Here is a 22,319-nt window from a genome sequence, read left to right on the forward strand (position 1 = left end):
CGGCAGAGATATGAGTTGTATTTTGCCCTCCGTAAAAGTTTTCAGGCACAAATTACACTTTTATAACTCGGATAAAAAGGTCGCGTTAACAGTTCAGGTCATCTGGTACTCAAACAAACGTTTTTTGTGTGTTTTTATCGCTGTGCGTGTTATATAGCCTGAGAGCAGCGTGTGGCTTCTGCCTGACAGACCATAATCTGGGGGGGAAATATAAACAAAACCTAAATAGAGACCGCTGATTGGCTGGTGTTAGAGTCGGCGTAGCTGACGTAGTCCCCCATAGAAACACAGCGGAAGGATCATCAACTGCAGCAACACGGAAGAAACCCGAGCTTTGTGGTGTTGTAGCCTGACATCTAGCGATTGTTTATGCACATATTAGGCTGCAGCACGTATGGCAGGATGTACATGCTCTGTGGCTGAAACATCACAGCGAGGTGGCCAAGCCAAGTGAACCAAAAGGTACGAGGTAAGAGCCCCTGTATTTACCGTGTGTCAGTTATCACAGCAAAATCCTGTTACATTGATCCATCCAGGGTTGAGGAAAACTGAATTTGTGTTGTACCGTAATAATGCTTTGGGTTCTATTCTTGTAGAAAAAAAAGAAAAATAACACTAAGGTAGGGGCAAAATGGTGTTATAGCAGCCAAATATTAGAAACTGATAAGTGCATTATCATGGCCAAGCTACTGACTGATGATGGGAACATGGGTAGCCTACTGCAAAGATATGATGCAAGCAGAAACAGCACTGTCAAGTTTTTTTTAGTCACAACTGTCTATTATCTTTTCTCATATCATGTGTTTATTTTAACCTTAAATAGTGCAAGAGTATAAGGTTAGATAATAAGTCAAACTTGTGTGATTTGCTACATATTCTGGACAGGTTTTATTTTTATTCCTGAATTACCTGTTCCCTGAATGATAGGCTTTCATTTATACATTATAAGCATGTTTAGGTATTACATTAAAAACATGCTTGGGTTTTTTCACAGTTGTCAAACTGTGTCATGTCAATAATGTCAAAGTCAACCCATGATGTCTCTAATGTGATTCTTAAAGCAGAAGTAAGCAATCCGGTCGTTTTGGCTAACTTTCTGTCAGCCGATGGAGTTAGCAGTCCCCGCCCTCGTCCCTACGTCACCACATTCACGCGCATCCCTTGGCTGCACACACAGAGAGGACCGCCCCTTTACCGCGTTCTCTCTCCTCATTGGATAAAGGTTGTAGGACACAAGGAAAGTTTTCTCCTCGGCTCAGAGCAGAGCAGAGTGACTGACAGACCCGTGTTTCAGACCAAAAACATCACTATATAAGTGATTGCTGTCGGAAGATATAACTATTTAAGACTTATATTAACACAAACATTCCGCTTACTTCTGCTTTAAATTACACCTGAAGACCACTGGACTACAGAGGGTTCACTATGACTGTAACTCAGGAACAACAAGGTACCTATAAGGGATCTGTTTAATTATAGTAAATACAAGGATATTCACCTGATTGTTGCTGGCTGTGTTGGTTTGTACAGTTGGTGGCTGCTACATCTGCTCTGTCAGCAGGACGACTACAAAGAAGGATCTGCAAATCTCAATGGCCAGCATGACTTACACCAGTTTTCAGATTGACGTCCATGGAGCTAACCTAAATTCATGATCTTATAATCCAACTGTTCAGGGATGACACGTGGGTTGGATGATGCTGATGTCAGTGCTGAGACATTTTTTTGTCTTTTGATTGGCTTATTCAGGTAGACAGATCACTTGCCCCTCTTGGATTTTCTGTAGGAGATCAGTAAGTATGTGAAGATCAAAATGGTGTTAGATGCTGTCTGTGGGGACCATGTGATATTTTATTTTTCCATCTATCGTCTCAGAAAATAGAGAAAATACTGCAACGATTTAAAAAGTAAGTTGCTTTATAGTCTTAATATTTATATATCAAGATAGGATAAGAAGGTTTCTCATTTTCAGTGGATTTCTTCACACATAAACCTGTGAAATCATGTTTGGAGAATCCCAAAATATTCCCCAATCAGGGTCCTTTGAGAATAAGTAGTGAAAACACCACATCAAACAGAAAAAAACATTCACTGTCCAGGTTTTGCATTAACGATTTCCTGCTAAACTGAAATGCTGAAGCAGAAATGTGGATTTTTTACATTTCTGGCTGAATGCCAAAACATTTAGCCAGATCCAAGACCGTAGTATAAGAAGGAGCCTTTCACATTAGACACAGAGCTTCCTGTCAGCCTGTGTGAGTCTGTATCTCTAAACCGTTGACCTTACAAATGAGCACGCCGCATCATTGTGAGAATTGGTGTTTCTGGGCGGTGCGAAGTGGAGTAGAGCACATCAGAGTGCAGGATAGAGCCTCTCTGAGCACAGCAGCGCAGAGAGAGGCAGGCACATCCGCCGCTGGAGGGATCAAATCTGTACCATCTGACGCTCAAGGATTTATGGGTTTAGTCAAAATTGCTTTTCCCACTGTGGAGATTAAGCACCGTAGGATGTTTTCCACTCAGGCCGTAGTGTAGCTGCTGCTGCTGCTGCTGTTGCTGTGTTTCTCCCCTTTCATCAGCTGCGGCGCTGGAGAAGGGAATGTCTCAGGGAGGAAGAGTGCTCCAAACCCTGGAGGGGAGTAGATTCTGACTGACAGGAGAGGTCTGTCCTCTGGGGAATGTGAACCATGCAGGTGGATGCTGTTCTTGTGCTCTTCTGTGTTTGGCTCGCGGGTGCAGCTGGGAAAATGGCCCAGTCGAGGGGTCACAAGCTGGAGACCTACAAACAGAGCAGGTAATGTCAGAGGAGTCACAAATGTGAAGGACAATGTGTGGTTTTAATGTTTCCACAGGATATATGACAGTTTTAAATTACGGTAAGCTTCTGATGCAAAACCTGAAAAAAAAATGTTAAAGCTCCCTTTCCAGTCAGAGTTTCTGTATTTATTTTCCTATAGATGTTTTATTTTGGGTTTACACGATGTTGTCCAGTGTTTCCTGTGTCACCTGTGCAGCTCCCTCCCCCTCTGAAAACAGACTTATTCAGACGGCAGATTGGAGAGTGTAGGGAGAGAGAGAGAGAGGGAGAGAGAGGGAGACCTAAATCCCCACATCTATTTATGTACTACTGGTGAATGCTGTGTTCTTTTGCCCCACAACTGCTGCAGGCCAGTTAATGACCATTTTCCCCAAAGGCAGGAGTTGTAGTCAATGTCATTTCCAGGTGATTATTTAGGCTAATTGCTTCCTTTGTTAATGCATCCATTGGATTAGGTGTTTCAGTCCAACCATTTAGTCTCGCATCCTCAGTTCTTATAGATTGAATTGACCTGGACAACAGAGGTGATTTAAATAGAAAGGATTGTATTTGCATTCATTTGCATATTAGGATGTCAGAAGTTTCAGAAGTAGCAGTGTATGGAGGGACAATCCAGACATAGCTGTGTTTTATAGAAACGTGACATTTACAACTCAAAACAAGCCGTTAGCATTTCAGTCATTTTTGGATCACAGCTGGACTCAAACACAAAACTGATTGATATAATGTTTCAATACATTTAGAAAATAAATTGATGCATGAGTTGGATTTCTCTTCCACGTAGAATTTATAGGATCACTGTCAGATGATGATTATTGTGCATAACGAATGCATAACAAAATTGTAGCTGTAGCTAATGATTATTTTCTTAAATTTATTACAAGTTTAATTTAAACATTTATCCATCAGAAGTTCCCGAAACCTAAGATGATGTTTTCAAATATCTCGTTATCCAAGCAACTGTAGGCTACACAAAACAAAGTATTTCACAAACAAACTGAAATGAGTGAATGTTTTTGCCATTTTTGCATAAAAACACTAAAATGATTGATTGGTTAACTGAATATTTGCAAAATACTTAATGGTTGATTGACTAGTTGATAAATTGACTGTAACTGTTTCATCCAAAGTAAAACTACTAGTTTTATTTATTTTAGTGCATATACTGTAGCAACCTGACTATGACTGGTGTAATGAAAGAAATATGACTTTGACACTCGAAAACAAACAATAAACAACTTAGTCTTAGGATGTCAAAATTAGCATTATTATGCAGCAAACATTATTAGACTCAATTTTGATTGGGGAAGATTATAATAACAACCAGCATGTATATGAATCCAGAATAACCTCAACACTTTCAGATCAGAACTGAGAGTTGAGGTATAACACATTATACGAATCTGCTGATTATTTTATTGCTGAATAAATCATCCCTGATCATAATGAATATCAGAAAAAATATATAAAATATTCACACCTTCCAAGTTGATATATTGGAATTAGAGTTTTACACAACCAACTGTGCAAAAGCACAAAAAAAACAAAGAATTGGAGGAAATCATCTCATTTTTGACATTAAAACATGGGAATGTTTGACACTTTTGTCTGAAAAAAGAGCTCAGATTATTTATCTGTCATCAGAGTAGTTCATTCCTTCTGTCAATCTGACTTTTAATTAGTCAACACAAACTTTCCAGCTGTGAAAAACAACACTTGACTCAGAAAAATCTAAATTTACACTGACATATTTGCTTTTATCCCCCTCCAAAAATGGTAAGAACACTGTCAGAATTTTTTTCCCCCATGACTGATTAATGTTTATTGGACTATTTTCCAGAATGTATGTGTACAAAACCACTATTCTGTTGTAGAAATATCAGCTCAGAGTGCAGCTGTGTAGCCTGCAGCCCCGGAGAGAGAAATTAAGATGATAAGATTCTCCCAAGCAGGCAAAGCACAGCTCTGCACACCTCATAACGCTATCAGCATTGAATGATTTGCATCTGCTTAATATATCCAGCAACCCCTGTCAAACCATAATCCCCCTGCCTTTAGATACAGTATCACTTTTCTGCTGTTATTTATAGATCAGAGGCGACGTCAACCCCCCGCAGCCTGCTCGATATTAAGATACTGATCCATTTGAGTTAAATAAATGTGTTTGGCATAACATACAGCTGCTTGTATACATCAGGACAAACTGTCAGGATGCATGACATGGTGAGTCTGATCTCACTAAAGGGATGTGTGTGTGTGTGTGTGTGTGTGTGTGTGTGTGTGTGTGTGTGTGTGTGTGTGTGTGTGTGTTAAATAGTGCACGGTTAAAGCTGCCTTTTTAAATCTGAACAATCCTCCATGAACTTACAGTCATTTAAAGTGATCATCTCTGCCCTAAGGTGATTAAGATGATCATTAAGTATAAGAGGAGCACTATCGTAATCATCTGTGGAAAATCTGCAGAAGACAAAGCACAAGTGGCTCAAAGCTGCGCTGTAATCTCTGAACACCACTGTCGACTTGTTATCAAATCTGCCCTTTGCTGTTTTTTTTTTGTTTTTTTTTACCCTCAACTACTTGAAAGTCTTCTCACATCCGTCTTCCCTTTGCTGATACACACAGCCTGTGAATACAAATCTCTCATCCCTCTTCCAGCAAAGGGGGGAAATCTCATGCACTTATGTAGAAGTCAAACTCGGCTTCTCGCTGTTTCTCATCATTCCTCTTCTCCTCCTCCTCCTCCTCCTCCCTTGAGTGTGAAATTGCAGAAGCGGCTGGATGTTGCTATAGCACGGGTTGTGGGAGTTTTCACTCAATTACTGAAAATGTTTTCGCTCGCTGCCTTGAAGGAGGAATAGCGGAGTTGGGGATTTGTGTGGGACAGCAGAGTCCCACACAAGGGAACATCTGAGGAGAAAACCCTCATGAGGTTTACAGGATAATTTGGAGTGGAAGCTGAATCATTCTTTGACAGAAAAAAAAACACATTTTTGATAACTATGATCATCCATCTCGTCTGCTCTCATTTCCCTCTTCCACATTTGCTTTATTTTGACACTTGTATCTACACACACTGTAAACATCTAAACCAAACTATCCATAATAAAAACACATTTAAAATGCGGCTGCAGTGTGGCAACTAGCTAGTTAAAACTTAGAATTTATTGACATTTATTTGACTAAATGTCTTTAATTTGAAATGACATGCTGAATGTATAGTTATTTTATCACCCAACATGGCAGAAACCTGCTAAAAACCAAACCAAACAATCACTTGTGCGCAGTCGAATATATCTGGTAAGCTAGCCATGGCTAACCTTGACTAAAGCTAAACTGATTCGTAACAGTTTACTGGGTAAAATACAAACTTCAATTCACTACCATCTTGGTTGTTCAGTTATCCTTGAGGTAGAAAAAAAAGCAGAGAGTAGTAGAGGAAACTTAAGTTCCTTATAAATCACGTTTAAATGTATTTAACCATGAGTCTTTTAAAAATAACTCAAACAATTTCTAACAATGACAAATGGACAACATAGAGCAGAGAGAATTAATTGTATTTGTTGACACTGTTTTGTTTGTTTTTTTGCTGCATTTTAAAATCTAAAAATAGTCTACATAAAGTTAAGACATTGCACCCATTTGTTACAGTTCTCCCAGTGAGCCTGTAAACTCTAAACTCTGTTTCCTGGGCTTCATTTTGTCTGTAGTAGCCTATAGGCTACATTAGGATTTAATATGTCCAGAATGACCTCTGTAGAAATCTGGCCATTTAACCCTGGTGCAGCCCCTGCAGTGATGCATGCATGCATTCAGAGCATCCGCTGCAGCACACAGAGCAGAGCAGTGTGCAGACAGGCAGTCTGCTGCGTGGCGTAGGCAGGCAGAGAGGGGATTGGAGAGGCATTTCTGCCAAGAGGATTAGGAACCAGCTGCTGGACGGACACAGACGAGTAGCACCCATTGCCCATCACATCACTGCAGCTACAGTAGCGGCCAGAGAAACCCCCTGGTTACTGTTTCACTTTGCTCTCGCTGTGTTTTTCAGTTTTTGTCCAGTCAGTTCATCTCTCTCCCTCTCTCTTGCCTCCGCTGTGGTATTTCCTTAATGCATGTCTGTGGTTGTCACAGGGATTTGGCCCTGTCTGTCACAGCATGCTCTACTCTATTAATCCATTTTAGGGTTTTTGGTATTCATCTTTTCCCAACCTCTCTCTCTCTCTCTCTCTCGTGGCCTGAAATGGTGCCTAAAAGACAAGTACACAAAGGGAGGCCTCGTGAAAAGTGACACCAGAGAAGATCTGGCTTCATTCAAATTGGATATGATGAGGAAATGCTTTTTTGCCCAATGTGTGATTTGTGGATAAAACGTGTGTGATGTAACTGCATGTATTACATCTCCAGAGCAGAGAAGCATCAGAAAAAAAAGTTATTATTGCCTTCTGATGCTAAGTAGATTTAAGATAAACACAGTAATGAAAAATGTTAGTTGGTACTGTACATTGAAAAACTGCTTGCTTTGTGTGTTCAACTGCCAAAAACCTAAATACATTTTTTTCATATATAAATAAACATTATTGACCAATATAGAATATATACCACAGAGCTATACACACTAGAAATAATTTAATGAAGTAACTGGAACAATGGAAATGGAAAATAAATCAATCAATATAATATGAAAAAATAAGAAAAATGAATTTAAAGTAATTAAACTATGGTGAAATAAAGGAATATACAAAAAAGTGACTGAATAATCATCTTTAAAAAATTCTCATTCCAACTAAAGTCAAAATATCATAGGTAAAAAAAAACACTGTAGAAAGAAGCTAAAATACTCAATATTTTGTGTTGTAGAGGTAAAACAAAGGGAAAACACTATATTCTCTTTATACAACACTGTTCTGCTGTTATGACAGATGTCCTTATTTCTTTGTTTCTTTATTGCTGCTCTTAATTAACAGGTTGCGAAGAGAGACCAGAATGGACGGGGGTGGAGGTCACAAAACTGGAAGGTACGCTTTAAAACTCTTATTCTGACAGATTTTCAAAGTAATTTAGATTCATTTTCGAATTGTGTTTGACGTTGTAAACTTTGCATCACATGTCCCTCGTTGTGTCCACACGTGCTTTTTCTGTGTTTCGCAGCCCGATTTACAAGCGAAGTCCAGACATGACAAAATCGCCAATGACAAAATCTGAGCAGCTCCTGAGAATAGACGACCACGACTTCACCATGAGACCAGCGTTCGGAGGTCAGAGAATCAGATTTGAGTAATTTGAGTCAAAGTGTTTTCTTTCCTTAATGAGTCTGCAGCTCAGACGTGCTGGACACATGATTGCATCGTAGGCTGCGTGGTCGGTCATCAAGTGCAGTGGGATAGGATTTGTGCTGTGGTCATTGGTTCGGACCAAACCGTCCTATAGACTTTAAGCTCTCGACCTATGACACCATCCATGCAAGCTGTGCTGGAGTTTCCAATTGGAGCTCAGTTCTTTGCATCACAAGTGTTAATACATGTCTTTTGCATCACTGTATATTAGAGGGATTTGATGTCAGCATTTTGAAATCAAATCTGAAGGATTACATTGAGATAGACACAAGCTTTTGTTTTTACTAAAAGATCATAATGGAATATAATCTTTTTAGCTGTCTTTATCTTTTTATTTGTCTTTCGTGGCAAATATCCACACACACAAAAATGGTATTTAAAAAAAAAAAAAAAGATTCAATGCGGTGGGCCGAGACACGTGCTGTTTTTATCAGAGCAGGTCTACTTTTAATCACACGACAATCTGCTGTTGAAAACACACCAAGTGACCCTCTGCAGACTCTGTTTGCTCTGTCTTGTTTCGACCATCAAGCACCTCTTAGCTGGAAGTGGAAAACAGAGCTGGATTTCATCCACCGCTGCATCAACTTTGATCCATTATTGTGACCTAATTGTGTTTGTGTACTATTGGAGGATGATGATGCAGAGTAAAAAGGCTGAAATAGGTCAAAAGTAGAGTCCCAGCCAGACCGACACAGTCATGACACAAGCGCTTGCTCTATATTTTTCTGATTCATTGTTGCTTTTTGGAAACGGGATTTCCAAAATAAGAGGGTGAAAGAGTCTCTGTAAGGGTCATGTTGACTTTTTTTTTTTTTACCCATGGCCACATTCATAATGATGCAGAAACACAGTCGGTCAGTTTCCATGGAGAAAAATAACATTTCTGCTTTCTGATTTCTCTATTTTACTTTAGGTCCTCCAATTCCTGTTGGAGTAGATGTTCAGGTTGAGAGTCTGGATACCATCTCAGAAGTGGATATGGTCAGTATGACACAGATTATTCAATAATGGACAACAACAGAAGAGTCTGAAAATGAATCAAATTTGTGTAAAAGAACTTAAAGCAGATATCAGCTTCACGGCCGTTTCGGCTAATGCTGCGTTCAAGGCAGGCTTTTGAAACCGTAAGTTACAGCTTCAAGTCACAACTACGACTTGGTAGCGTTCCAGGTAACCCGTAGCTCGTGTTTTTACCGTCCTGTTGTCTGTGAAAGTTCCCTATAACGGCCACTCGTAACTTCCGACCCGTGAACTCGTACCAGATCGAACTGGTATGACTTCACAGGAAGGAAAAACACAAAGTACGAGTTTCTTTGAACGCACCATGAGTTAGCAGCCCCCGCCCTTGTCAGGCATCAATTGGTCCTCGTGCTACGTCACCACATTCACGCGCATCCCTTGGCTGCACACACAGCCCTTCATGCCGTTCTCTCTCCTCATTGGATAACACTTGTATCCCACAAGGAAAATTTTCTCCTCGGGTTACAGCAGAGCAGAGTGACGGAGAGACTCGTGTTTAGGCTGAAATACTTCATGTAAGTGATTGCTGACGGAAAATAGGACTATTTAGGACTTATATTAACAAAAACATTCCACTGATATCTGCTTTAATTTTTTTTCTTTGTTGCTTTAACCCTATTTGTGATAGTTTTGAGGAGGCCTGACCCCAGTGTTGTGAACTAATATAAACAGCCAGTACAAAAATACTACTTATGCATGCATCAGTATTAACAGGCAGTAATGTCATATACTATATAATAATACTATGTCAGTCACAGAAGACATTTTACTTTGATACTTCTCTTTTGCTCTTTGACCAAAGTGGGATTTTGAGTGCAGGATTTTTACTTGTAATGGTAAACTGGTGGATTTTTATATAGTTGCCCTGGTGTTTCTACTTAAGAAAAAAGTGTTTGTATCCTCCACTATTGTTCAGCATTCTGGTGTTTTTCCTCACTGTAGGACTTTACTATGACACTGTACCTGCGTCACTACTGGAAGGACGAGCGGCTGGCGTTCCCGAGCACCAACAACCAAAGCATGACCTTCGACAGTCGCCTGGTGAAGAAGATCTGGGTTCCCGACATGTTTTTCGTCCACTCCAAGCGCTCTTTCATCCACGACACCACCACCGATAATGTCATGCTCAGGGTTCATCCCGATGGCAATGTCCTCTACAGTCTCAGGTAGAAATCAGGCCTTTTTCATGGTAGTGAAAAAGAAATTCCTCTGTCCTCATTGATGTATTTTAAAAACACATTTAGGACAAGAATAATGGAAGTTTCCCATATGCTGTAAAAATAATTGAAAACATCACAACGTGAAATAATTTCCCAACAGGGAATAAAAAGAATCACTACATGATGCCCCCTGTCTGACAAGAACAAAGGGGAAACAACAACATGTCACATGAAAAGCTCACCACTGGTTTGGTTTGATGAATCTCACAGCAGGTGAAAGGTCCGGCAGCAGTCTGTGGAACAACACGATAATTGCGATCAGTGTTGCGTACAAACGTGACAGCGCCAAGTTAATCAGCGGAGATATACTTCCCACTTCGGCATGTGGCAGGTCAATGTAGAGTCGCTTTCACCTGTGCTTAATCAGAAAAGTAATTTATACCCACACAGACGACATAGGGTAAGAACATCTGATTAAGAACTGGGGATAAGAAGAGGGATGGAGGATAGAAAAGACACGACCCCGCAAGGAGATGATACAGAGAGGAAAAGGAAAACACATTAAAAAGTGCTCTTAAAAAAAAGAGAAAAACACAATAACAAGTTAACAGATGGGAAATCATGTGAGTCTGCAGGCAACACAGCCTGAGACTCTATTCCTTTAGTTTATTTTGGCACATTACTGACTATTTACTCTACACACAGTTGTGAATTTAACCTCCATCCACATTGTGTAATTGGAAGTTGAATTACAGTGTCACTGCCTTTGTCCCTGCAGAGTCACTGTCACTGCCATGTGCAACATGGACCTCAGCCGCTTCCCCCTGGACACCCAAACCTGCTCGCTGGAGATTGAGAGCTGTGAGTTGATTTTAACACAAATATGGACAAATATGTCAGCAAGACGCATCTGCATTTTTTTCTCCACTTGAACATGCTGCCTCATCCATCTGTCGAATTTGAAGGACTAATGCCTCGATTTGAAATCTGCTTTCATATCCGTGGTTCTCTCAGAGTATGGATTCTGAACTCTCTCACATTTATTTTTATACCATCAACATTTCACTTACACACAACAAATTCTAACGTGTGTTTTGCATTGACATTCACACAGCACATTCATAAACACTTTTTCGTGGTGCCAGATTTCCCAGAAAATTTGATGTATATCACACCCTGAAATATTATGAACACATCCATGCTTCAAAGAGAATAAACTGCTTTAATTTTAATGACCCTCTCTTTTTGCACCAGCTCTTCATACTGTAGCGTGCAGTGAATACTGCAGTCTCCAGGGACTGCCAGTGGTCGTGTCGTATTTTATCTTTCTCTGTAGCACATTTTGTTCACATTAAGATCCAGCATTGTCCTGACTAAATCTATCCTGATTTGGTTTGTCACAGATGTACTTACTTGTGTGTATTTTCCCACCAGATGCCTACACAGATGATGACTTGATGTTGTACTGGAAGAAAGGGAACGAGTCCCTGAACACCGACGATAGAATATCTCTGTCCCAGTTCCTCATCCAGAAATTTCACACCACCACCAAACTGGCTTTTTACAGCAGCACAGGTACTGTAATCCACCACACAGACACTTCTTATACGTAAACTAAAGTGATTATGCAAATGGCTCATATGCGCATACCATAAGCGTGTAAGAACTAGATGATCACAATTGAATTACAAGTTCAATGGATTTCATTTTACTTTATAAGCCTTTTCCAACTAAAGGACTGAGTTTTCCTTACATGGAATTGATGTCCCTCGAATGCCGCACCAAGAAGAATGTCCTAATATTTAATCCTTACTGTGAAATGAAAGGAATCCAGCTATTGCCAAACCACTTGTACTCATCTGGAAAGCTTCTGCAAAAAGCCCTGCAGCTTTCTCCCAACCACTTGTCACTTTGCTCACAAGAGCAACCTGAAGCGTAAATGGGATTTTGTGTCCTATCTTCCTCCGACAGACTAGCAAGCAACCTCCGCTGCGAGTGTTTGTACTGTGTATCAGCAACTAACACATGACAATGTGTGTGCAACGGTGATATTCCTTCTTCCTAGGCTGGTACAATCGTTTGTACATCCACTTCACCCTGCGGCGCCACATCTTCTTCTTCCTGCTGCAAACCTACTTCCCTGCCACTCTGATGGTCATGCTGTCCTGGGTGTCCTTCTGGATCGACCGCAGGGCCGTGCCCGCCAGGGTGCCACTAGGTAGGTGGGAGGCTGGACTTGGCCCTGCTAAAAGGATTATTTAGTTTAAGAAATGTTGGCTTGTACTTAAAGGGAGGAAAGCAAGTTAACATAGTAATTTAAAAACATTAGTTATACATGCTTATAACAGGGCAAGGTGACTGAGCAACATGCTTACAACTGAGGTTGATGTCAGTGTCATGAGTTAAGAAGATATTTAGTTTATTATTTGACATTTTTGCATTTATGACATTATTGAAGGTTTAGGATCAAAATGAATGTTTGAACCAGACCTCATGACAATCTATCCAATAGTTGCTGAGACATTTCACCCAAAATTACAAAGCTGAACCTCATGGTGGCATTAGAGGATCACTAGAGCCGTTAGGTTTCGTCAGACCATGTTGGCTGTGCCCAGTTTGACAGACAGACAGACAACACAGCGGTGCTTACCCCTAAAACCAAGCTGCTACAGTGGCTAAAGATCAGACAAATAACAGATTTTTTTCTGTGACCACCCTTCCCAACCTTCTGTGATCAATAAAATAACAAGCTAAAACACCAGAACTTCAAAAATATCCTTTAAAAATATGTGCTGCAAATAAAAACTATGGCAATACCAGGGACATACAGTATGTGCAGCGCTTGTGCAGTATTTGGTTTTATCCAGTGAATTAAGATCTCTGCTGTGACTAAACTGTTTGCGTGCGCTCCCTCCAGGCATCACCACAGTGCTGACCATGTCCACCATCATCACCGGGGTCAACGCCTCCATGCCACGGGTCTCTTACATTAAGGCAGTGGACATTTACCTCTGGGTCAGTTTTGTCTTTGTCTTCTTGTCGGTGATAGAGTACGCGGCGGTCAACTACCTGTCCACCGTACAGGAGAGGAAAGAGAGGAAGCTCAGGGAGAGAGTAAGTGTGATTTCTCTTTGTGGCTAAACAGTTCATTCATTAAATATTGCTCGAGATTGATTACTATGACGAATAAAATGGCCAACTAAAGCCATGGTTTATTTCAGTGAGGCCAGAATGTGATTATTGCTTGTTTTTTTTTTACATTAATATTATGATCTGGATATTGAAAAAACATAATAATTTGCGTGAAAGTACCGTCAAGCTTAATTTCTGTTCATAGATGAGAGTAAAGGATCTGAATGTGGGGCTAAAATATTCCCTTTTTACTTGTTTAAGTAAAAATAATGATGCAAATGTTGCTATGATGTTCACGTTCTTCTTGTTTGTGACAAGCACCAGAGTAAATCAACACAGCTCAAACAGTTAGATAGTAAATACCGCAATAAAATTATATTCACTCTGCAGCTTGAATAAACTGAAAACAATTTATGGGCTGATTTAAATTGGCTGAATGTGACACGGTTGGCTGTTGAGCCTAAGGAGGAGACATCCAAATGAAGTTGAAACAAAACAACTGACATCTCTCTCTAACTCATCCAACATCGACATGACTGATCTGATTATTAATTGTAAAATAATTCTTAACAGGTCGAAACATTAATAAGTAATTTACGTGCATTTCCCCAAAACAGATAAATATTTTCTAAATTGGTTCAGTTAAAGCAGCTTGCGGGGCTACGGCAAATTATTTCTGGGACTCCAGCTTGTGTACTATATTGCTATTCTTCATCTGCCAAATGCTGCAGCATATGGAGCCAAATTGCCCACGTACCCTGAGGAAAATTCCCTACACACACAACCTTTTATAAATGTTTTATTCCAAAGTTATTTAAAGGCACTGAGTACACAGAAAAATGATTAACATTTGACAATCTAATGGATTTATATGCTCTTTATAGTTTGTTTACAGTATAACTGAACAGAAAGTAGTGTTTATTGTAGGCAGGAAGTGTTACATAGTGTTGTTTCTCTTCCTCTCTAGCTGCCGTGTACCTGCGGTATTGGCAACCCAGATGATATGATGATAGACCCCCAGATCACTGGCTACGGGTCCATGGATGTCAACACCACAGGAAATTATGGGATGCCAGAGAATGGCGGCCGCCAGGACCGAATCCTGGCTCAGGTGGCGCTGAATGACCCACAAATAACCGGCCAGGTGAAGCCGCCCAGAGGCTACGTGAACATTTGGATAGACACCCACGCCATAGACAAGTACTCGAGGGTTGTCTTTCCCGGCGCGTACCTCCTCTTTAACATCATCTACTGGTCCATCTACTCCTAACATGGGATGCAGTAGAGTGAGAGTCGTCCACGACGGGACTCCAGTAGCTCAGCTCATTTGTACAAGAGCAGGAAAAGGTGACATCACATTTGATGCTTTTCAGAGAGAGGAACTGCTCATAAGATGCATGGAGACCATTGACAGACTGGTGACCATTGCCTTCTTGACCCAGCTCCTTAAAACTGAGGTACTGACAAACAGGACAGCCGTTGGCACGATGTGGTTCTATGTTGTGACTGTGCTGCTGTTGGACGGAGAGACGTTTGGATATTTCTGCCACCTGAGGACCTGCAGCACACTGTTCAGTTTAACTCAGCTATGTTTCAACTCTTGATGCAGTAATTGACCACACAACAACAGCTAGCCGTGCTCTGTTTGAAGGCAGCCTATCAGCACCTCCAAAGTACACAAGTTTACAAATAATATCTATGTGCACAAGCAGAAATTTGCCATTTGACAGCATAGTTATGTGACCAACTATTTGTTTGGTGGGACCAGTAACTTCCTTGAGTTTCAGCTATTATATCACCTCCCGTTTTTATGGAAGATATGGATTATAAAATGAGATATAACATGCTAATAAATGAGATGCAGAAGTGCTGATCGGGAGATTTTGTCACTGTTCAACTGAGCCAGGCTAGCTGTTTGTCCATTTCCTGTTTTTATGCTAAGCTAAGCTAAGGTAAGGTAATCAGCTCCTGGCTGTAGCTTCATATTTAGTCTTCAGACACGAGAGAGACATCAATCCTCTCAATGAACTCATCGCAAAGAAGCAGATTGTTCAGCGTCATTTTCCAAAATGTGGAACTATTCCTCTACAAACCTGGTGATCAGGTTTTTCTTATTCTTAAAGTTCAATTCTTCTTTTGCAGCACATTAGTATGATTCATTATATGTTGCATTTTTTTGTGATCTTTGTATGAGTGCAGTTATTGCATTGCATTTGTGTAATTTGACACGGTTTAGGAAAAAAGCTAAATAATGCAGTCTATTAAAATCACAAATGTAAAAATATATGTTTAGTCCATCCCAAATACTGATAATAATATTGACTTTTATTTTTTGAATGTCCTTATTTCTTCTTCTTTTTTTTATACAACTGAAGCTCATCTCCTCTGTTTGGTGTTGTGAGGCTTTGAGGTTCACTGTGACCTGTTAGTTGCTAGTTTTATCGTCTTTTTCAGCTTAAAACAACTTTATACTTTGTTAAGCAAAAGATATTAAGAACATCTTTTTGGTGGATCATAAATGAAATGTATTAACCAAAAAACAGAAATATAAAATTTAACTCTTGAAAGATGTTACATGTAAGAAAATGTTTAATAAATGTTTTGTTTTCTGAAAATGTGAAAATTATTTGAGCAGAGTTTAGGTGCTGAACAACAAAAACCACAATACTGTACATTTTAAATCTCCTTCATGTAATTTATTGATTTTGTGCAAATAGAATTGGATTGTAATGCATGGCTGAAAATGCATTTCTTTTTCTAAAGACATCAATTAAAATCAACTTAAACACAAACAGAAACAAACACATTTGTGACCACAGATTTTGTGTCAGCTGAGGCGTTTGGCCACATTTTACTGGTGCAACTCCTTAAGTCTTGGTCTCCAAGAAAATCCTATTTTCCTGCTCTCTTATACAGCTGATTTAAACTGTGCCGGAGGCTAAGCTTTCACAGTTATTAAGACATTGGATTCCTACCAGCTCTGGGGTTCCTCTTCCCTTCTCTGGCACAGGTCTGATTGCTGATGAGCATTCATACCCAATCACATAAACTGGATATTCTGTAATTCCATTAACTGCTCACATCACCTAAAGGATAAGATGCATCTTATTTTCAACTTATTTATGTGATATGGTTCTTGATTTGATGATTACAAAGATGCAGGTGCACAAGTGACCAGGCAGCATCATCCAACAAACAATAAATATCTTTTAATCATCGCCAATAAAGTCACTCCGGGCCAAAAAAACAAAAACAATACACCGAGTTTGCATCTTGGACTAAATGCTGACTGAGCGTACTCCACTGGCATGGTAACATTTGTAGACTGCAGGCGAAGCAGATGTAGGTTTCCTGTTAGTCTGCGAGTGTCCCAAGAAACTTTTTTTTGCGGCATGCTTGTGCACAGTATTTACGGGTGTTGTGAGTTTTTGTAATGCACATATCACCAAAGTTTTACTCTAAATTTGTAGTGAGTTTTTGTCTGCAGGTGTTTTCTGGAGTTGCAATGCATTGAGCTCTCTGGGCCACCGTAGGATTTTCAAACTCAGCAGTCTTGATCCTCTGGGAACCGTAAATCTCAGTACAAAACATCTTAATGCATCCATTCGTAGTAAATATATAAAATATTTCTGTCTGGGCCATAATAGTGAACGAGCTGTGCCACCAGCACCTACGAAAATGGCCTAAAATCCAAGATTATTGGTTTAAACTACTTAGTTTACAGCTTTACCTTATTTTTTAAATTAAGATTATTGCGTGTTAAATTTATGTGCAAAAGTTACTCATTTAATTCTCTCACAGTTGTAGTTTTACAGCTTTCCACAACCCTCCACCCTCAGACGCCCTCATTAGTCTTGAGTCCTTTTCATTTTTACTGATATTATTAAAGCTGGAGTATCTACGGAGCTGCTGAAGTTGCATTGTTGCCTTCTAGTCATTTCTCCTGTTTTCGTTTTGCCAGGCTGAAGTCCTCTCTCACTTGCCTGAGCAGATCAGGGCAGCACACAACATCCACAGCTGTCATAGCCAGAGTTTTGGCTGTCCTCAGGGTGAACAACTGGGCCTTTTCAGCTCCTGGTGCAGGAAAATAAAGCATCAAATAAATAGAAACTAAACAGGAAAACCAAGTGACCTGGAAAAACATGATGAGTGGAAAAAAAAAATTGTCTGATCTTGCAGCGCAGTTCAGTTCTGTTACAAGAAAGAACATCTGTTCCCAACAGAGGAATGCTGTGCCATACCTGCTGCGTCGGTGTATTCCTCTGTGTGGTTAAACGCATCCGTGCAGATGTAGAAGAAAGGATGGATACCGGGAACGATGAATGATACGTTGCCAAAGTCTGTGGAACCTGCCAGATGATTATAAATTCACTGCATTGATCTAGTCAACAACAAAAAAGATCACACTTCCATGCATCCTGCGTTGTTTTTTGCATTTTTCTGCACATTCTGTACTTTTCAGTGTGTTTTTTTTATCTTTACCTACCAGAGAAGTTGGCCGGCTGCTCTGGAAACTCAATCCCCAAAGCTTTTCCATTCTGTTCGTACAGGTTTGCCAATGTGGAATTAGGCAGAATGTTATAGTAGGCATGGGACGGGTAGGTTATCTCCACCTGCAAGAAACGAGTTCATTCAAATTCATAAAGCATAGTGCATGAAGAGGTAAAATTCAACCACAGCAAAAATATTATCATCATATATTAACAATATATGAAGCCGTGTGCACTTTGCAGTCTGAATTAAACCTGCCCGAAAGCAAGTTCAGATGTAGAAGAAAGGCACCCTGAAGATAACAGTGAATTATGTAATGCCGTCACAGCACTCAGAGCATAATTACAGGAATATGTTAAAAAGGGCAACGTTATATAACAGAAGAGTCAACTCCAACATCACATTTCTCTACTATGTCAACAGTCACTGTTTGTTTCTGTGTCTGTACTTCACTATTAATCTACATAAGCAGAGATGTGACGTGCACCCCGCAAAAATGGGAGACATAAGTAAGCTTACTTGGCAACCAGTGGCCACAGCAGCCGCCCTGAAGCAAGCTTCTGCTTTGGCCTTGAGGTCGCAAAGATCCTTAAACAGCGGAGTGCGTAGATAAAACAGTAATTCAGTGTAGGCGGGGATAATGTTGGGCTTCTCTCCTCCATGTTTGATGATGCCTGTAGTGAAGTAAATGTAGACGATGAGCAATACATGAGAGGATGAGAAGGAATGAATCTACACCTCTGTTTTGGTGCCAAAATTATTTAAAATCTCTGATTTTAATTAGAGATTAAAAAATCCATCTACATTTGAATAGGATGACGACTGTGCAGATACTATAGGTGCAGGTGACTGATACCTAAAAAAAAGACTCTGATATTTCATGGTTGTTTGTTATTCCTCTTAAATTAAAGTAGCTGTTAGTGTATAGCTTTGCAATAATAAATGCACAGAGCCACAAGTTTGCAAAAGCTATTAGATAGAAAGTTGTGAGCATGGAGTACATGACCATCAACGCAAAACATAATAATATATGGATTGTTGAAATAGCACAAAATATGAAGGATTAGTAAGCCTTCAGCATTTACAGTGATTTCAACAACATTTTCAGAGAAAGAGATATACTGTATTTAAAAATATCCCCAACTAGTCTCAGTCATTGACATGGTTAGTGTCCTATTTAAGTTTCCATTTTTCCTGTTCTTCAGAGGACCTGTGTGATGCCTTTTAAGCCTAATCACATTTTTCTTTTAGCAAACATGTTACAAATGACAAAAATAATTTCTCACCCATCAATTTCTTGTTTTGTCTGACCAGTAGTCCAGAACTTTAAAACGTTCAATCTATTGTCATAATGACAGAGAAAAGTAGCAAATTCTCCGATTTGAGAACCTTGGGGGCCAGAGAAGTTGGTATTTCCACTTGAAAATAATCAGGCTACTATAAAATAGTTCAAGATATATACAATATACCGGCCATTAATGAATCGATGAATCCTACTTGCAGATCTAGATAGAAGTACATGGATTGTTTTGTTGGCTGCTCAGTATAAACCATGAACCTGTCACAGTTTCTGTCTGTTCCTCACCATGAAGCCTCCACTCTGGCTTTAGCTGCTGTCTCATCGCTGAGATGTTGTTGTAGGCCAGAACAGCAGCATCTAAGGCGTTCACTCCCTCCCAGGGGTACGCAGCGGCATGAGATGCCTTCCCATGGTACTTCACTGACACTCTGTGAAGCATCAACACGAGAGACTTAAAGTCATGGGGGTTACTAAGAAGGAGAAAATACAGAATCGGTTATGAGCAGTGAAAGAGAAACATACTCATCGAGCGCAACGCAGGGCAGGAATGAAACATCCTGCTGAGCTGGATGAGCCATGAAGACAAGGTCGACGTCAGCGAAGGCGCCCTCATTGATCAGGTCGATCTTTCCGCCTATTTCTTCCTCTGCAGGAGTTCCCAGAACAGTTATCTGATGAGAAGTGTTTCATTCATGTAAACGCATCTGTCAGTCACTCTGGGTAGGCTACTCATTAAACTTGAAGAAAATAGCTCTGAATTGTGACTCAATAAGCCTCCATCACTGGAGAGGTGATGAGACACACAACAATAAGGTCCAGACAAAAGGTCGACCGTTTAATAAACTGTTTTTATCAGTAGAATTTTGCTTTCTTTACCGGTTGCACAGAGAGGCTGCATCATCTTATTGCACCGAACTCCATTGTGTATCAGAAATGATTTATATTGAAAAAGGACATGACATAGACTAAATACTAAATTAACTGCCTCCAAGTGTGAAAATTGAGGTTTCTACAGTTGAGCTGTGTGTGTTGTCGTTGTCTTTCAACAGGAAACTGCATGGGACAAAAGGGGTTATTGTGATTATAATGTGTTGTGCACTGACTCTGAGTCTGAGCTGTCTGGACTGTCCACTCATCGTGTCATTTTTTTCATGGCATATCAGCCATTTAATCAAGCATAAGCTTTTTCCTGCTCCAAACTACCCTTATTATATTGGCCAATCCAAAATTGGTCGACCTCTAGCCCAGACTGTCTTTTGTGTCTATGGTTGATTTGTGTCTCCTTGTGGTTTGTTTTCATTTGGAGTTATTTTGTGTCACTTTGTGGGTTTTCTGTGTTTCTCACTGTGGATAATCCGTCACACTCTGATTGTGTTGTGTTATCTTTGTGGTCATTTTATGCCTTTGCTATCACTTTGTGCAATCTTTGTGGCCATTTTCCATTTGGCTGTGTTTGTCTTGTAGCTTATCTCGGTGTGGTATCAGATGTGTGTATTGATTTCAATTACACCTCTCTGCGGTTACCTTGACTGGGACAGACAGTGCAGTCTGGTTGTTTTGCAGGGCGGTTTTCAGCCCCACTGCGGCGGCAGCTCCCACCTCCGCTATCAGGTTGTGCCCGCAGGCGTGTCCGATCCCCGGCAGCGCGTCGTACTCACACAGGAAGCCCACGTTCAGCACCGGCTCACCTTCCCCGCTGCCGCTGCCGCCGCCGCCGCTGCCGCCGACCGGACCCCAGCTGGCCCGGAAAGCGGTCGGCAGCTTGTAGTGGCTCTGGACCGTCCATGCCTCGTCCTGCTGGGAGAAGAAGCGCAGCAGCCTGTCGTGGGCGTACGTCTCGTTACCGGCGAGTTCAGGACGGCTCCAGATGTCCCGGCTCAAAGCGAACAGCTCCTCCCTGAGTGAGTCTATGCGCAGCTGGAGGCCGTCCTTCATCTGCTGCCGTGCGTCCATGTGGCCCGACTGTCAACACAACAACAACAACACACCACAGAGTCTGCAGACTGAGCCAGAACCAGAACCACTGACCCTACATCAATCTGTTTCACAGTAAAGTTTAAGTTGGTTCACTCTGCCCGGGACTATTTGTCAAAATGAGGTCACTCCGTTATAAACTTAGCGCCATGCAGAAACAAGTGTAGCGGGGAGGGGGCGGAGCCATCGGCCACATACCGGAAGTAGTTTAATTGTCAGCTCTATGATTGTCAGTAAAGTTTTTATTTATTTATTTTATAAATTGTGAACGTACATCAAATGCTGTCAAAACTGATAGGCCTAATTTTTTTTTAGGGTTAATGGCAGAATAGTAGCCTGCTATGACAAACCTACTATGCTACACCTGATTTTATTTTTGAGCAATAGGCCAAGGCCTAGCCTACTATATTTTTTCACAATTTTGTAAAATTAGAGAAAACATATTAGCATCTGATTTTGCGAAAACTACTTTTCTACTCTGAAATGTTTCTCTTCAGGCTCTGTATAATTTGTCAGATAGAGAAATATCGCCACCTGCTGGTCAGGATTAGGCTACCCTCTGTATTTACAGTAAAACTGACAAATAACAAGCCCCAGGGCTCAAGTCAAACTGTATCCTAATATTTGACTTGGTATGATTGATTTTGAATTGTGGGATAGTTGAAACATGCACACAAGCAAAATCAAACTAATTGCCTTTCAATCACGTAGGCACGTAACACCAAGACATCTCACTTTAACATACACCAATTCACATTTTTACCGTGTGTCATGCATCTGTGAAAACCTATGCTTCCATTATTTTCTCCTTTATCAAGACAAATTACAGGCGTCCTATCAGGCCTGTGGTGTGCTGTAGTACACATTATTACCACACTAGAGGGACCCAGAGACACACACTTTGGTAAAGAGCTCCTACATGGTTCTGAATTCTTTTCTCCTGCTGTGACCATTAATCAGATTTTTTTTTTAAAGCTTTTCAATCTTTTACCTTGAACAGCTTAAGTGAAGTCTTTTGAAAGAAAACCTTTCAAAAACGCTTATATAGAGGGATTTTTTTTCATTGCCTGTAGGTACTCTATACACATGAC

The 22,319-nt window shown here is 40.4% G+C and overlaps 2 protein-coding genes across 4 annotated transcripts; one reads left to right on the forward strand and one right to left on the reverse strand.

Annotated features, from left to right (window-relative positions):
• The first annotated feature begins 315 nt into the window (after nt 1-315).
• LOC311005476 (gamma-aminobutyric acid receptor subunit rho-1-like) lies at nt 316-15,884 on the forward strand. 3 transcript variants are annotated; one of them, XM_083997891.1, is made up of 11 exons: nt 316-469; nt 1,750-2,794; nt 7,780-7,830; nt 7,964-8,070; nt 9,065-9,132; nt 10,114-10,337; nt 11,110-11,192; nt 11,766-11,906; nt 12,397-12,549; nt 13,249-13,445; nt 14,431-15,884. In XM_083997891.1, the coding sequence occupies exons 2-11, from the start codon at nt 2,688-2,690 to the stop codon at nt 14,731-14,733; spliced, it is 1,434 nt and encodes a 477-aa protein (XP_083854017.1). In that variant the 5' UTR covers nt 316-469; nt 1,750-2,687; the 3' UTR covers nt 14,734-15,884. The 3 variants fall into 3 exon arrangements, with proteins under 3 accessions (XP_083854017.1, XP_083854018.1, XP_083854019.1); XM_083997892.1 differs by having other exon boundaries at nt 316-462; XM_083997893.1 differs by having other exon boundaries at nt 456-469; nt 1,531-2,794.
• Nucleotides 15,885-16,177: 293 nt separating this feature from the next.
• Nucleotides 16,178-21,333, reverse strand: LOC311005183 (peptidase M20 domain-containing protein 2-like). The gene is made up of 7 exons (XM_083997535.1): nt 20,779-21,333; nt 19,777-19,925; nt 19,540-19,682; nt 18,474-18,628; nt 17,950-18,076; nt 17,705-17,812; nt 16,178-17,537 (listed from the first exon to the last, which is right to left on the reverse strand). Exons 1-7 carry the CDS (start codon nt 21,205-21,207, stop codon nt 17,398-17,400), a joined length of 1,251 nt encoding a protein of 416 aa, XP_083853661.1. The 5' UTR covers nt 21,208-21,333; the 3' UTR covers nt 16,178-17,397.
• Nucleotides 21,334-22,319: the final 986 nt, after the last annotated feature.

This window comes from Trachurus trachurus, assembly GCF_905171665.1.
Source record: "Trachurus trachurus genome assembly, chromosome: 22".
Lineage (NCBI taxonomy): Eukaryota > Metazoa > Chordata > Actinopteri > Carangiformes > Carangidae > Trachurus > Trachurus trachurus.